At 41.4% G+C, this 16,711-nt stretch overlaps 1 protein-coding gene across 2 annotated transcripts in view; it reads left to right on the top strand.

Moving 5' to 3' along the window:
- Cfap91 (cilia and flagella associated protein 91) overlaps positions 1-10,178 on the top strand; it is a 45,951-nt gene extending 35,773 nt beyond the window's left edge. For both annotated transcript variants that reach the window (XM_070030141.1, XM_070030142.1), the window contains exons 16-18: positions 469-560; positions 4,560-5,123; positions 9,863-10,178. In XM_070030141.1, coding sequence (XP_069886242.1) covers positions 469-560; positions 4,560-5,122 — 655 coding nt within the window. In that variant the 3' untranslated portion in view covers position 5,123; positions 9,863-10,178. The remainder of the gene's footprint in view (positions 1-468; positions 561-4,559; positions 5,124-9,862) is intronic.
- Positions 10,179-16,711: the final 6,533 nt, after the last annotated feature.

Here is a 16,711-nt window from a genome sequence, read left to right as displayed (position 1 = left end):
GTTTTCTGGTGGTTAATTGAAGGTGAGCGTCTCAGATTTTCCTGCCTAGGCTGGCTTTGAACCATGATCCTCAGATCTCAACGTCTTGAGTAGCTAAGATTACAGGCATGAGTCACCAGTGCCTGGCAATAAACTGAATTTTTAACATTTCTTTCTTATCAGGTTGGTAAATGAAGGACAGAATCAACTACTAATTTTTCATGGAGTTTAAACAAGGTCTCCAAAAACGTGTTATTTCAGATTATTCAATCAAGGAAAAGGGGGTGGTGAGATTAGGGCACTGGAGTTGCTAACTATAATTCAGCAGTTCAAGCAAGGGAGCAAGAAAACAGTTTGATTTAAAATTTTTATTTTATTTATTGTTATCATAAAGGTGATATGCAGAGGGGTTACAGTTGTATAAGTCAGATAAAGAGTATATTTCTTTTTGAACAATGTCACCCTTTTCTTCTTTTCAAAATTTTATAGTCGAACACAACTTCAATCTGAGGAGATTGTTGCTGAGTTGGTTTACAGTTTTCTGATCCCAGAGGTTCAAAAAGACTTTGTCAAAGAAAAAGGTAAGCCAATAGAAATGCTTTTCCTTAGGTGTTTTAGAAAGCTCTAAATTATTTTTAGTATCCTAGAAGTGAAAACTAAATGGCAGCGTGTATGGGACTTCTGAAGAAGCATTGATTTCCCTTGTTAACAAGTTTGTCAGGTTCCCTTCCTGCTGTGTGAGTAGAGATTCTGAACACCCAACTAGATTCTGCAGATGAGATGCAGTTGCAATATGCTTGCCAGCACCTCAACCCTCTTTGAAAGGAAGTTCCCCAGCTTGCTGAGGAGGAGTGTCTTATGATTCACCCTGAAACAGCCTTTTGTAGGCAGGGCACAGGAAGCGTGGGTGTTGAAAAGCAGCCATGCTGAGGGCCTAAATCTATTCTACTATACTTCCTTGTGTCAGCCCAAACTGTGCCTCTCCTGGGGTCATGTCTCAATATAAATACCTCAACCTATCATTTGTCAAATGTGGCATGTTTGTAAAGATTAATTAATGCTTTCCGTCAATAGAGGAGAAGACAAAAGGAGATCATAAAAGGGCAGGTTCTTCCAGAGCTCTGAAACTACTGGCTTCATCCCCAAGATGGGTGATATTAGAGCAAGGCCATATTTAGGTGAGACAGCAGCACAAAGCGTGCAGGATTCTGTAGAACTCTGTGGAGTGTTCCATTGAGGATGAAAGGATGGTGGGATCAAACACATTAGGACAACGAACTTCCATGTCTTCCTCGTTCATGGTGGTTATGTGCTTTTTAAGCCAGTACCCTCTACTCATAAGCATTTAGTTTGTTAGTTTTTTCTGGTCAGTCCATACCTTTTACACCTATCCTGGGCCATGCTTCTTCTTTTTTTTTTTTTTACATTTCTTTTTTTATTTGTGAACATACTGTACAGAGGGGTTACAATTACATGGGCAGGATAATGCGTACATTTCTTACCAAGCATTGCAGCCTCCTCCTTTTGTTTACCCTTCACGTCCCTTCCCAGCCTCCCCCAATCCCAATCCTTCTCCTTCCCCCCCATTCCCCGCCCCCTGCACCGACGTTGTAAAGCTCGTTTTGGACATGACAACTTGTACTTCTCATTGTTGCAACAGGTCCACCTGTATCCTTAAACAACTGGTTTTTCCCCATCTCCTCCTCAAGTTATACTGACATCAAATATAGTGAAAGCAGGGGTTATACTGTGGGGGAGGGACATACAAAGCAACAAAGAGATAATCTTATAAATGCGTTAGAAACACATGCATGAAAGAAAAAAAAACATTAAAATACATATCTAAGGGTTCATTTTCCTGACATCACATTATCTGACCTTTTCCACTTGACTCATACATATACTAGATATTGCAAGTAAGGGAAACCATGGGACCTATGTTTCTTTGGGCCTGGCTTACTTCACTTAATATAATTTTTTCCAAGTTTTTCCATTTCCTAACAAATGGGGCAATGTCATTCTTTCTGATGGAGGCATAGAATTCCATTGTGTATATATACCACATTTTCTTGATCCATTCATCTACTGAGGGACATCTGGGTTTGGGCCATGCTTCTGAAGAGAGTAAAATCCTTGCAGTACAATTACTGGCAAGTAGGATTATGTGCATTTTGCACTGTGATAGATTCTACCCAGTTGTCCCACAAAAAAAGATTGTTCTACTCCCATAACAGTGTATAATACTGCCTATTCCAAAACAGTTAATTTTCAGACAAAGTAAGACATATTTCTATATCAACTTCACAGTGAAAATGGGACACTCTTGTTTTCTAAATCCATTAAAATGATCAGTTCTTTCCTGCTTCTCCCAGGTCCAAAGTCAGGTCAGTTTGCATCAGAGCATTCTACCTGAAGAGGATGAATGAGGTGTGGAAATGATGGGCTTAATATTTATTTAATCTTAGAGGGAGATTTTGGAAGGGGAATTTGAGTGGAAGAAATCAGTGGGAATTGTTTATGGTCAATTGTTTATGGTCGCATTAGTTCTGAGCCTCTTCCCTTCCTATTTATGTCAAATCAAAAAAGAGAAACTTTCATTTCTCATTTAAAATGAAGAAATATATATTTTTATGCATAATATGTTTCTATATTTGTGTTTTTATTTTATTTATGTTTATATAAATATATTTATTACTATGCAAGTATGTATTTTATATTTATAATATATATTTATATATTATCTATATTGTATGTACTAATTACCCAAGATTAAGGTAATATTACATGTGCGCCATATTGAATTATCTTTTCAAAAAAATTTTGGTGCTGGTCCTGGGGCTTGAATTCAGGGTCTAGGTTTTGTCTGAGCTTTTTGCAGAGTTGAATCCAGATCTCTGTGATTGCAGAGGTCTTGTTTTTTCAGCCACACTACTGTCACCTGCAAAAAGCTGCTATGTATTACCCTGTATAAAATAGCTGATATCCAAAGGACAAAGATTATCTATCATCTATCTGTCTATCTATATCTATCTACTTCTTTAGACAGGGTCTCACTATCTAGCCCATATTGGCCTCAAATTCATGATCCTCCCACCTTAAACTCTTGAGAGCTAAGATCAGAGCCATGTGCCACTGAGACTATTCCATAATACTTTTTACTGTCCTTTATTTGTTACATGACTTGGAATAAGTTACCTAATTTCTGTATGTCTATGTCTATTCTTCTGGAAATGAGGATATTAATAATATTCTCTTCTTGGGTTGTGAGAGAATTAAATGAATAATTACATGTCAAGTGCTTAAAAGTGTGGTTGGAACAAATTAAGGACAAATGCTAATGAACACCTCTCCTCTCCAAAGGCTTAGGCACTAAGGCTTGATAATAAATATTCTTAGAATTTGATGATTAAGTCAGCATCAATCAACAGTGCCCTCTCTGTGAGGAGCTAAGGTTCAAGGAGAAGTATGAGGCAAGAGTTTCATTAAGACTAAACAGTCGTTCATGATGTAGGTAGAAAACAAAATGTACCTTACATTTTGGGGCTCCCTGGTTGGCCCAAATGCAAGTGTGGTGAGTAATAAATGGGGATAACCCAATCAGAGTAGACATCCTAGAGGAGCAGAGACTTGAACCGGGCTTTATGAAAGTGTAAGACTTATACTGCAGACATTGCAGGTGAGGCAAAAGCTGTGGAGGGGTGAAGGGAAGGACAACCCCAGACAGACTGACCCAAAATGTGAGCAGCACTGAGTAAGGTATGGAGCCAGGAGCAATGGCTCACATCTGTAACCCCAGATATTGGGGAAGTGCAGGTAGGAGAACCACAGCCCTAGGCCAACCAGGCAAAAAAAAAAAGTGAGACCCTAAAACCCTGAAATCCTAAAAGCAAAAAAGGCTAGAAGCGTGGCTCAAGGTAGAGCACTCAAGTGCAAGGCCTTGAGTTTAAAGCCCAAGGAGACAGAGGGAGGGGTAGGTGTGGGTTTTCTGCTCGTCACTTTTCACTCTTGCCACCAAATACCTGAGAGAAACAATTGAGAAGGAGGAAGGGCAGAGCTGGGCTCACAATCAGAGGGGTTTCAGGCAAGATCTGCTGGCTCTGTTGTTTCTGGACTACGGTAAGGCAGAGCATAGTGGTAGAAGGGCATAGAAGAGTGAGTTGCTCACCTCATGGTGTCCAGGAAGCAGAAAGAAAGAGAGAAAGGTCTGAGAACATAATACCCTTCAAAGTCATGCTCCACTGACCTCCTTCCTCCCGCAAGGCCCATTCCTCCTAATGGCCCATTCTGCTGTGGAGTCATCAGTGGACAGATCCTAACCTGTACACCAGCTTGCCTTTTGGTGAAGCAGAAGGTGGAGGGCTGGGGATGCATTTCATAGCTAACCTGCAGCAGATGTGGTTTACCTGTAGAGGATGTCCTTCTAAAACAGAGATCCAATAATCTATATTGAATCCAAGTAGCCCTAGCTAGAGGATATGTGGCTTGGAAATTAGGGTTTGTGTCCCTCTGCCCTGGAGAGCATTTGGGAATGACTTCCTTCGGGTTTTCACGATAGAGATTCTCCTGTCTCTTTGGCACAGTGAGGAACGCCCAGCGGAAGCACATCCTGGCGGCCCATCAGATCATCCATGAGTTCACCGACGCCATGGTCCAGGAGCACTTCTCCGAGAAGCTACAGGCCAGGGGCCAAGCCACCGATGCTAGGGAGGCCTCCGAGAGCCAGGAGGCCCCCAAGATCCCGGAGGTCTCCAAGAGCCAGGAGGCCCCCAAGATCCCGGAGGTCTCCAAGAGCCCGGAGGCCCCCAAGATCCCGGAGGCCCCCAAGATCCCGGAGGTCTCCAAGAGCCTGGAGGCCCCCAAGATCCCGGAGGTCTCCAAGAGCCCCGAGGTCTCCAAGAGCCCGGAGGCCTCCAAGAGCCCGGAGGCCCCCGAGACCCAGGAAGCCCCTGAGAGCCACAAGGTACCCAAGAACCAAGAGGCGCCAGAGGAGGTGTCCGAGAGTGACGAGGTCCCAGAGAGTGACGAGCTAACCCAGAGCGACGACTTACTGGAGAGTGACGAGCTAACCCAGAATGACTTGGTAACCGAGAGCGAGGAGCCATCCAAGAGCAACACTGAAGACAAAGAGGATACAGACAGCTAAGGTGAGTGCGCTGGTCCGTGGGGAGGAAGCAGCAAGGGTGGAGGACCAGCCCTCACCCTGTGCTCTGCTCTGACAGCATCATGCCAACAACTGCCTTCTTCTTTAAGAAATTTAATGTAGCACTCCTGCTTAAACTGACTCATACCTTCCAAGTTAGGGCTCCAACGGTTGAAATTTAGAATTGAGTCAGCGATCACCACAGGTGGGACTCTCCGGATCTAGAAAGTAGGAATCTAGGTATTTCTAGTGGGTTATTTGAGCATATATCTAGACAAGATTGTCTGTAAGAAAGCCTGACCATTTTCCCACCTTTCGTAATACTGGGATTTGAACCCAGGACTTCACTCTCGTTAGGCAGGTATTCCACCTCCTAATACACGCCTTCAGCCCTTTTGGCCTTTAGTTACCCTTCACAGGGCCCTGGCTGACCTGGACTGCAATCCTCCTCCTTACTGCCTCCCACTTAGCTGGGACTACAGGTGTAAGCTGCCACATTTGACCGTGCACACTGTTTTAAAAAGCTTGCTCAGATGGGGGTGGACAGGATATGCATTTAGCTAGTTGTAAACACAGCATGAAGCACTAACCCTGTGTGAGATGCCAACTCAGATGTCATCTGCAATGCCCACCAGGAGCTGATGTTAGGCTCAACTAAACATTCATCCTCACAAGTCTGACCCAGACCACATTTGGCGTGTGCGTACTCAGCAAGATGCAGCAGGAAACATGGCATATGTCACTTTTCTTCCTATAAAAGTTCTATCATAGCCATATAGGACACAGAGCTCCTGTCCTTAGCCCTGGGTTACCAAGGAAAAGAGAGTTGGATGGGAGTAGGCTTGGGAGCCTCGCACCCCAAGGGCTACAAACTTTTCTAATAGTCTCATAGGTATAGCTTCGAGGATCCTCACAGTCACTTTGCCCAGTAACAAAACATAACACACCAAGGGAAGCTCAAAGTTACCATTTCCTGTTGGATAGTTGTAGGTTATTCATCAGTCCACCTAATTCAGGCGCAGGTTACTCGTCAGGGGTTATTTTTATCTGAAGGAATAAAAGTCACTTAGTAGCCCAGTTGACACATACCACATTATCTATCAGATGACTAGGAGGACAGAACTAGAGTCTATTGAAAGTTAACATGAAAGAGTCAATTGAAAGTTTTTTAAAGGGAAAGGGGGGCTGGGAAGGTGGCTCAGTGGTAGAGCGCTTGTTTTGCATGCATGAGGCCCTGGGTTCGATTCCTCAGCACCGCATAAGCAGAAAAAGCCGGAAGTGGCCCTGTGGCTCAAGCAGTAGAGCGCTAGCCTTGAGCTGAAGAACTGAGGGACAGCACCTACGCCCAGAGTTCAGGCCCTACCACGGACAAAAGAAAAAAGGAAAGAAAGAAAGGGGGTGGGGGGAAGGGAGTGGATCTTGGCCCAAATCAGCCCTTCTTTTTATACCTTGGTGGACACATACTTTTGCTTTTTACCTGGAATACTCTGTCATGTTGGGGGACAGGCACTAAGGGTTGAAAGAGCTTGTCTTGGCATCTGCTGCTAGCAATATACACTCATACACTGCCCTTCTCGAGGGGTCTGCTCACTCACTGCACATGTTCAAAGGGACCTGGTGCAGGGAACTATTGGAATCTTAAGTCCCAGTTAAAGGGAGGAACATGAAGGGAAGGTTGAAATAAAATGATGATGATGATGAGACATGAATGTAAAAGAGTGACTGTCTCAATAACAAAATAAAAGTAATGAAAAAGCCTCAGAAATCTTTGAAGATATTAACCATATGTTTATATGTAATGACTTCTACCATGCAGCAATTCAAAGCCTACCTCATTATCCTGCTAAAAATAAGCCAGAGGAATAGAGTGTCATTTTTTTCCAGCATGCAATTAAATAAAATTAGTATTTTTTCCCAGTTTGAGTTAAATATATCTGCATTCTGATTTTGATACCTGACCTAAGACATTCCATGGTGGTCCATGAAATAAAGGCAGAGGAGTCAAAAGACATCTTCGAACTACGGATTAAAAGTAAAATACACCTCATCAAACCCATGTAAAGTGTATATGATAGTCATAAAACATAGCTACAAAAAACCCTAAATTTTTTTTTGAGTTAAGGACCCTCAGCAAAGATCAACCATGTGAGTTCACATGAGTGGAACTCAAAGTTCAGTTGTCCCCAACACATAATATTTCTCCCTATTCTATCTTGCAGGGGTAGGAGAGAAGTTCTAAATTGATTTAGTAATGCATAGGGAGAGGGAAATTAGAACAACTACGAACTATTGAGACACATACATCTCACTTAGGAAGAAATGGGGATGTAGTAACACTGTGGAGAACTTCTGGACCAAAATCTTAAAAAGAAATTCACAGTTGATTCTGGCATATGGAGCTTCTGTTTTCCTGTTAACACGCTTTATAATTTTCAGTGATTTCCAAAGTCCTTTTGTCATTTTTTTTTGTTTTCATATTTATTTCCTGAGGAACTGTGACAATTCTAGAAAATGTGGCTCAACAATGCTACTTAAAACCATAAACTAAGGGGACAAAAACTAGAGCCAAAGTTGAAGCCCTGATGATTCCTCTTCCATTTTGTATAGAGACTCTGAAAGTCTATGCCCTAGTGGTAAGCATTAACTGGAAGTAAGTCTTCCTGCATATACTACAGTTAAGTTTATAATCCAAATTTTTAAAAAATAATCTCAGAAACTGAAGTTAGATACTTGATTCTTCAGTAACTTGTCAGATATAACATGTTCAGTTTTCCTTTGAGAAGGTTAACATCACCTTGGACCTCAATTTATTTCTAAAAACAACTTATCACATACAATTGGTAGAGCATAGCCAAAGATACCTGGGTACAAGCAGAGACATGGTACTTGAACAAGCAGTAGCAGAAACAGTAGGTCACAGAAACAACCTGAACACATCTAAAATACTGTGATTCTCAAAAAGCTTGTGTTCACTGTATGGACTTGGAACCTCTTGAATTGTGAAAAAATTAATTTCTGTGATATAAGCCACCTAATCTGTGATGTTTTGTTACGTTGAAAGACACAACCCATTTGAATATAGAATTGTAACACTATGCAGTGTACATTTCCAGAGCCTTGTGTATATTTCCAATGGACTTTTTTGCAAGCATACTTGTAACCATATGTATATAATTAACAAATCTGTGCATGCTTATGCCTGGGCACCTATTTTTTGTAACTCTTGTGTAGATTGTCTCAAAACAACGTGTGATCTTTATTTCGAAAAATACAGATCTTTGGAATCAGAAAAAAAAAACCAAAACAGGGTTGGATGCTACTGTAACAAATATCTACATATGTAGGAGTGGCTTTATAAAGGTTAACAGGTAGAATGTTGGAGTGTGTGTAGTGTCAGATGGAAATATGCAACACGTTATTGCAAACCTTCCTGACCTGTGTTCTAATCTTTTGTGGAAGGGAGAACATATGAGCAGTAAGACTGGATAATTACCTGAGTAGACTACTAAGCAAATATATTAAAAGACAGTGTCTTCTCCTGGCTGCTTATAGTAAGACAAGAGATGGCTTGATGAAAAAAAAAAGTGTTAAAGGGAAAGAAACCAGGTCTGAAAGATTTGAAAAATTCTCAGCCTACTCATATTGCAAAAAAAGAAGCAAGTCTTCTGATGAGAACATGAGGATGTGGCTGAACAACCATATGAAAGGGAGTTTATGGGGATTATATGATCAGCTTACTTGACCAGTTTGGCCTGGAGAGACAGAGGGAAGGCTACTGGACTTCTGAGATTTGATTGGGTGGGATGAAGGAACTTGTCATCATAAGGAAGGAAAACGACCCCACAGGGGATTGAAATGTCGTCCTGGCCATGTCCCCACTTCAGCAAGCCAGCCGTCCCCCACTCTAAGCCCCTTGGTGGTGAGACTCCAGTCCCAGCAGAACTACAAAGGAAGAAACCCTACCTAGAGCCATGGAATGGGACACGGCGGAGTCCAAGGATCAGAACCTCCCCACAGAAGAGCAATGGAAACAGTGCTCCTGTGGGCCTGGAAGGAAGCAATTCCTCAGGCTTTAATCTCCAATGGCATTTCCCTCACAAGGTCTTAGATTTCCTGGGGACCATCACTGGCTTCTTGTTTCTACTTTTTCCCTTTGGGAATGGGAGTATCTACGTAGTGCGTGTCTGCCATTGCAATTTGGAAGCACTCATAAGTTGTCTGGTCTCACAGGCTCACAGCTAGAAAGGGAATGTTGCCTGAGAATGTGTTGTATCTTGAGTCTCACTCATATTTGGCTTGGGTAATATTTAAACAAGAGTTGGGACTTTAGACTTTAGGGCTGATACTGAAACCGGTTAAAAGTTTTGGGACTGTTGGGAATGGAATGAATACGTTTTGTGTGTAAGAAGGCTATTCATGCTGGAGACCTTCTAAAATGCATGTGGTAAAGTCTTAACTCCCAGGGTGATGGTCTTTGATATTATATGTGGTTTGAATATTTTACAATGCACACATACTAAATTTTCAGTTAATTGAAAGCTTTTTTTTTCCAGTTCTGATATTTGGAAAATGAGACACTGATATAAGAGATGTGTGAGTCCATAGGTTTATAAATGGCAGAGCTAAGGTATGCCCAGGGGCTGTCTGTCTTCAGTGCATTGTAGCTAGGCATTTTACTCATTCTGGAAATGAATGTTTGTAAAAGATGGCTCACTCTTGAATATTTGTTCTTTTTTTTTTCAGATTGTGTGTGGTTTTTTATTAAGCTGTACAAATCATCTCGAGAACTCCAGTATTCTGTGCTTCTAAGACATGCAGCTCTCATGAGCATGTCAACACGTGCTTCCTGAGGAGAGAGATCTCTTTTCTTAACATGCCCAAGAACTTCAAATGGTTTGCACTAGTAACAGTTGATTGAAAAGCGTTTTGTTCTCTTTGGTGTTTTCTAGATTCCCTCTACTTCAAGAGAAAATTTTTCTTGTGTCTTTTATCAGCATTTTACTCAATATTGTGCTGGCTTGTTGACTCAAACAAAAAGAAATGTGCTGAATATTTCTTACATTGTTTCAGTGTGTCATTCCTAGGACACTGGAATTATCTATTAAGGTAGAAAATGTGCATCATCCAGCATTTCATCTCTGGGATTTACATCCAACAGAAATACATGAGTAACATGTATGACCTGTTAGTTGGGGTGACTTGCAAACTGGAAACCCCCATATCCTCACTCCTGGAATGGATACTATAAACATGGATGTATTCCTTCAACAGCACGCACCCCAGCATTGAGCATGGGGTAGAAGATGTATAGTCACACAACCCGCCTAGGGAGCGTGTGGAGGGAGGGCAGTCTGCCCATCCACCACAAACATCAGAATTGAATGGATTTCTCCTCAATCAAAGATGAGCAAATAGAAAAGCAATCAACAAACAAAAACATCGGCAACAAAATCAATTCAGAACCCCTGCAAGGATTTACAAAAGAAAGTCTGTATTACACTGAAAACAGAATAAAAGTTTATCTCACCTGACATTACTTTAAGAAACATCAAAGATTTTAGAAACACCCAGTGTTTTTAGTAAGAGGTAGAAAGAAAGGTCTTCTTTGGAATCAAATTAGGGAATGATAAAAAATACTGAAAAGAAAAAGTCATTCAAAAAGGATTAATAGGGGCTGGGAAGGTGGCTCAGTGGTAGAGCGCTTGCCTTGCATGCCTGAGGCCCTGGGTTTGATTCCTCAGCACCACATAAGCAAAAAGAAAAAAGCCAGAAGTGGCGCTGAGGGACAGCGCCCAGGCCCTGAGTTCAGGCCCATGACTGATGAAGAAAACAAAATTGTGATAAAAAGGATTAATAATCCAATATCAAAGGCTGCAGCTGTGGTTCAAGTCAGTGGTAGAACACTTACAAACACAAGGCCCTGAGTTCAATCTTAGCACTGCATCAGCAACAACAGAAAAAAAAACCCAATGTCAAAATTCCTGTATTCATTTGGATACAATGTAAAGAACAGAAGTATTGCAGCAGCAAACAAAATGGGTTTTATTGGTGACAAATTGGCTAAAGATGGAATGGGAAAGAAAGGGCCAAGTGATAAAAATGACTAAGAGATTAGCCCTGGATGGCCAATCATATGAGCAATAGAAATTCTTGAAGAAACTACAACAAATAAAATACAAATAATAAGCAGAAGTTGAATTCAAAACAAAACACAAAAAACCCTGAGCCAGAAAAAAAGGAGGCCAGAGATAGTGGTACACACCTATAATCCCAGCTACTTGGAAGGCAGTGATCATAGTGGTGTTGACGCAGCTGTAAGTAAAAGGATGACAGTCCAGCCAGCCCAGGCAAAATACAAGGCTCTATTTGAAAAATAAATTTTAAAAAGGCTGTCATGTAGCTCCAGTTACAACCACAAAGTGATAGAGTACCTACCTAGCAAGCACAAAGCCCTGAAGTCAAACTCCAGTATCACCAAAATTAATAATAATAATAATAATAATAATATACCAGATTGTACAAACTTCTGAGAGTTTAACTCGTCCTAAGGAAACTAGCATTAAGGCAACCTTTCATTTTCTCCCAAGGATCACAGATGAACAGAAAAGTACCTCACCAAGTAAGAGATTTTTTTTTTATTGTTTGTGCCAATACTGGGGCTTGAACTAGGACTTGGTAGTGATTACACTTTGTTCCTTAAAAACCATAGCCTGGGAAGTAGCACTGACAGCACCCAGGGCCCCTAGTTCAAGCCCCATGACTGAAAAAAAAAAACCACATACAAAAAAACCCAGCACTAGCCTGAGCTAGGTAAAGAGCTGAGGACTAAACTCAGGGCCTTGCACTTGCCAGGCTAGTGCTCTTCCACTGAGCTGAATCCCCAACCCCACATGAACTCACACTTGAAATAAAGTATCAGAAATACCAAAGGAGTGGAGGTGTTAGTATTGATGGGAAAGAAGGTGGAGGGGAATATGATACAGCAGAGAACAGCAGGGCCACTTGAACTAGTTTTGCTTTGCAGGTCAAGTGATAAGTACTGTAGCTATTTAGCTCTGCTGTTGTAGAGTTAAGTAGTCATAGGTAGCATAAATGAATAAGAATAATTGACTTCTAATAAAAGTTTACTTTTTAATTTTTTTAAGTTTACTTTAAAAGCAGCAGGATGATTGTGGCCCATGGACCAAGTTTGCTTACCTCTGCTACTATGTAATGATGAACTAAAACTAAAATCCATATGTGCTTTTCAAAAGGATTTAGAGTGACTTCTAACAAAGGGCATTGGAATCTTTACCTAGAAAAACTTCTGTCTTCCCTAAGTTTTATAGTTAAATATCAAAAAAGAAAAAGTAAGTTGAAGTTTTCCAGGAGAGAAAAACATTTTTTCCTGGTACCAGTAACCTTATAATGACTTGAGTTTAAACACTCCAACTTTTACAACCTTTGCTGCTGAAAATAAACCACCCGCTGTGTGATTGGAGCTCTGTAGGAATTTGAGGCTAGAATAGTAGTTTATAGTAATATAAACTCACAGGTGATTTTCTCTGTGTGTGTGTGTGTGTGTGTGTGTGTGTGTGTGTGTGTGTGTGTGCGTGCGTGCTTGAACTCGGGGCCTGGGTGCTATCCCTGAGCTTCTTTTTGCTCAAAGCCAATACTCTACCACTTGAGCCACAAAGCCACTTCTAGCTTTTTCTAAGTAGTTTGTTGGAGATTAGAGTCTCATAGCCTTTCCTGCCTGGGTTGACTTTGAACTGTAATCCTCAGATCTCAGCCTCCTGAGTTGCTAGGATTACAGCCGTGTGCCACCAGCAACGGCCACAAATGATTTTTGAGGTTGAAATGTTTGCATATGTGTACCACACCACACCCCCATTTTTTCCTAGCTCAGATTTTTTTTTTCAAATTCAACTTTGCTTATCATTTCTAGTGTACTTGTTCTGGCTTCTTCAAGAATTAATATTGCTTGTGGGATAGCAATCACACCAGCTCATTCAGGACTAATCTCTTTGTCTTTTTCATCTCTTGATCATTTTTTTTTTTTTTTTGTCAGTCGTGGGGCTTGAACTCTGGGCCTGGGTGCTGTCCCTCAGCTCTTCAGCTCAAGGCAAATGCTCTACCACTTGAGCCACAGCTCCACTTCTGGTTTTCTGATGGTTAGTTGGAAATAGGAGTCTCATGGACTTTCCTGCCTGGGCTGGCTTCGAACTGTGATCCTCAGATCTCAGCCTCTTGAGTACCTAGGATTACAGGTGTGAGCCACCAGTGCCTAGCTTGGTCCTTTTTCCCATTCCATATTTCACAAATAAGACACATTTTGTTTGCTGCTTTAGTACTTCTTTAAATTGTATCCAAATGAACACACTAATTTGTCATTGGGTTTTTCTTGCTGCAGCACTAAGGTTTGAACCTAGGGCCTTGTGCTCTCTGGTAAGTGCTCTGTCACGTGACTTAACATAGCTGCAGCTGTTGACATTGGATAAACTATTTTTTTTTAAATTGGCAGAAGAAAGAGGTCTACAACTCTCACTCACTACCCAAAGCTTATAGCTGGACACGGTTGACCGAAACAGTCATTGTAGGGAACCAGCTGTGTACTTGAGATGAACAAGAAATGGAAGCCTTCCCCGAGGTTCCGATGGAAGAGCACAGATCTGCTCCTTGCCCCCTAACTCCTACCCACTTCAGTCCCTGAGAATGGTGGTTTTCCAGTGTAGTGTTAGCTTTGAGGGTGGGTGTTGAAAATCTAACCTAAAATTGAATGAGGCGTCTTGAATGGGTTGACATTTTCTCCACACCTCTTGGCTGAGTGGGAATTCTACAGATTAATCCAGAAGGTAGAAGGAAAGAGGAGGGGAAGACTGAATACAACTTGGAGTCTGTAGAAAGTGAGCAGCAGCATGATATGCTTGAATTTAACATTGAATTTAACATTTAACATTCGTTAAATGCTATTGGATTAAACACTTGAAATCATACGCACAAGTTGTTAACATGTTTTTCTTTGTTGTTTTGGCTTTGATGGCACTGGCATTCAGTCTCACACTTGCTAAGCAGGAATCTACCACTGAGCCATGCTTTCAGCCATTTTGAAAGAAATACCTTTTCTTCTGGACTGGCCTGAATGCCAGTCTTACTATTTATGCTTCCTGTTGTAACGGGGGTGACAGGCATACACTACCACACTAGTTTCTTCCCTTGCAACAGAGTCTTGGAAAAGCCATCTTTCCTGGACTGGCTTGGAACTGTGAACCTCCTGATGTTAGCTTCTCAAGGAGCTAGCAGTGTAAGCATGTGGCACCATGCCTAGCTCAAATGTTGTGTGTTTTTTAAAGCAGAATCCCAACTATATGATTTACAAAAGATGCCTTTAAATATTACAACAGAATAAACACAAATAGAAGGAGAAGATGAATGAGGAAAACATGACAATTAGAGTATCTCTGCAGCTTGCAAAGAAAACTTCAAGGCAAGGAGGACTTCCAGAGACGCGGAGAGTGCTTCATAAAATAGCAGGATAGCTAGAAAGTCTTCACAGACTTTTCTCTCAGGCTAGCTTTGAACTAGGATCCTTGGATTGCAGCCTCTCAAGTAGCTAGGATTACAGGTGTGAGTCACCGGCATCCAGCTACAAGACATTCTTGATTGATTACCTGGTTAATTAACACTAAATGTAAAATTCCAAATCACTTTTTAGCATTTATAACCATATGTGTGTGTGTGTGTGACACAATTATTTCTCTGCTATCAAAATGGTTTTATCTTCATCATGACACTTGCCATCATATATGTTTAAAATTTTAAATTTACATTTCACACATTTGATTGGCAACTTGTAATAAACTAAATATAAGCTTCATTTAATAGTGATAATGAGCCTCAGGGAAAATGTGAGTGGGTTCTTTTTTTTAAAAATAAAGGCAGAATTCTAATTAAGCAGTATCAGTAAAAACCACATTAGAATTACAAAGAAGTGAAGCTGTGGCTCAAGGCAGTAGTGCACTAGCCTTAGGGAAAAGTGCTCAAGGACAGTGCCCAGGCTCTCAAAGTTCAAGTCCAACCAAAAAAAAAAAAACCCAAAACTAAATTACTAAGCTGCTACCAATGTAATTTGGTATAACATAATCTAACAGAACTTCTGCCATCAAGATTATGCCAAACACAGCTCCATTGCTATACCCAATACCTGCAGTAATAAACTTAGAATAGGTTGCTTTGGTACACTGTTTTGGAGATTTCAGTCCACCACAAGACAGCATATATATTGTTGCAACTGAATGGCAGTGAAAAATCACCTTGGTTCCTCAGGTTCCTCAGGTTCCTCTTAGCCCTGTTGGGCATACTGCTAATGACCTAAAAACCTCTTATTAGACTCCACCTCTTAAAGTTTCTACCACCTGCCAATAGCACTTCCTTGTGGGCCAGGCCTTTAACACATGGATCTTTGTGGGAATTCTAGATCCAAAACGTAGAAGAGATTAGAACTGAATGGGAGACTGTCACAGACAGCATACTCTGCTGTGGAATTTATAGATCAGGTGAAAACAAAGTGTTCTGAGACTCTGAAATGATGGAGATTGGGATTTCAACCACAGCAAGGGTAATAATAGTAGAGTCTCAAACAGCTAGAGCTCAGTTTTAGTCTTCTTCCTAAGGCCCATTGCTGGAACTTGCCATGTCTAAAAAGGGAAAATTTGTGTCACTCCTCTATTTATGATAAAAACGGAGCCACTTTCAAAGAAGAGGTTCCTCCTCCTCCTCTTCTTGAGACCTTGCTGCCTCCCCCACTAAGGATAAAAAGGAGAATGTTCCTCAAAGATTGCCTCCAGAGGCTCTGACTTTGGTCCTTGGTCCACACCCAGGGAGATGTTGAGAGATTTGAGAAAGACCACTGGCTGGCTGATAAATGCTGGTTTTACTCCAGATTATACTATCCATGCACGACTCCTTTAGTTAGATCCTTCAGCTTTTGATTTTTAGGGCTTGTTGTTGTTGTTGTTGTTATTGTTTGGAGGCTTTTTTGTTGTTTTGTTTTAGTGCTGATCCTGGGTCTTAAACTCGGGGCCTGGGTGCTGTCCCTGAGGTTTTTCTCTCAAGGCGAACACTCTACCACTTGAGTCACAGTTCTACTTTTGGCTTTTTCATGTTTAATTACAGATAATAGTCACATTGCCAGTGCCTGTAATCCTAGCTACTCAGGAGGGTGAGATCTAAGGATTATGGTTAGAAGCCAACCCAGGCAGGTAAGTCTGTGAGACACATCTTCAATAAACTACTCAGAAAAAGCCAGAAGTGATGCTGTGGCTTAAGTAGTAGAGCACTAGCCTTGAGCACAAAGAGGCTCAGAGACAGTGCCCAGGCCCTGAGTTCAAGACCCGGGATTGGGGGGAAAAAATAGTTGCATAGCCTTTCCTGCCCAGTCTGGCTTCAAACTGTGATCCTTAGATCTCAGCCTTCTAAGTAGCAAGGATTATAGGAGTGAGCCACCAGTTCCTAGCGTGTTGATTATTTTGGAGGCACCCAGACCGGCTTGGGCTGTAATCTTCCTACTTGTGCTTCCCCACATCACTACGCATGACATGCATGAGCTGCTAT

This window comes from Dipodomys merriami, unplaced genomic scaffold (genome assembly GCF_024711535.1).
Source record: "Dipodomys merriami isolate MVZ:Mamm:240054 unplaced genomic scaffold, mDipMer1.0.p SCAF_2, whole genome shotgun sequence".
Taxonomy (NCBI): Eukaryota; Metazoa; Chordata; class Mammalia; order Rodentia; family Heteromyidae; genus Dipodomys; species Dipodomys merriami.
This window is presented reverse-complemented; position numbering and strand designations above follow the sequence as displayed.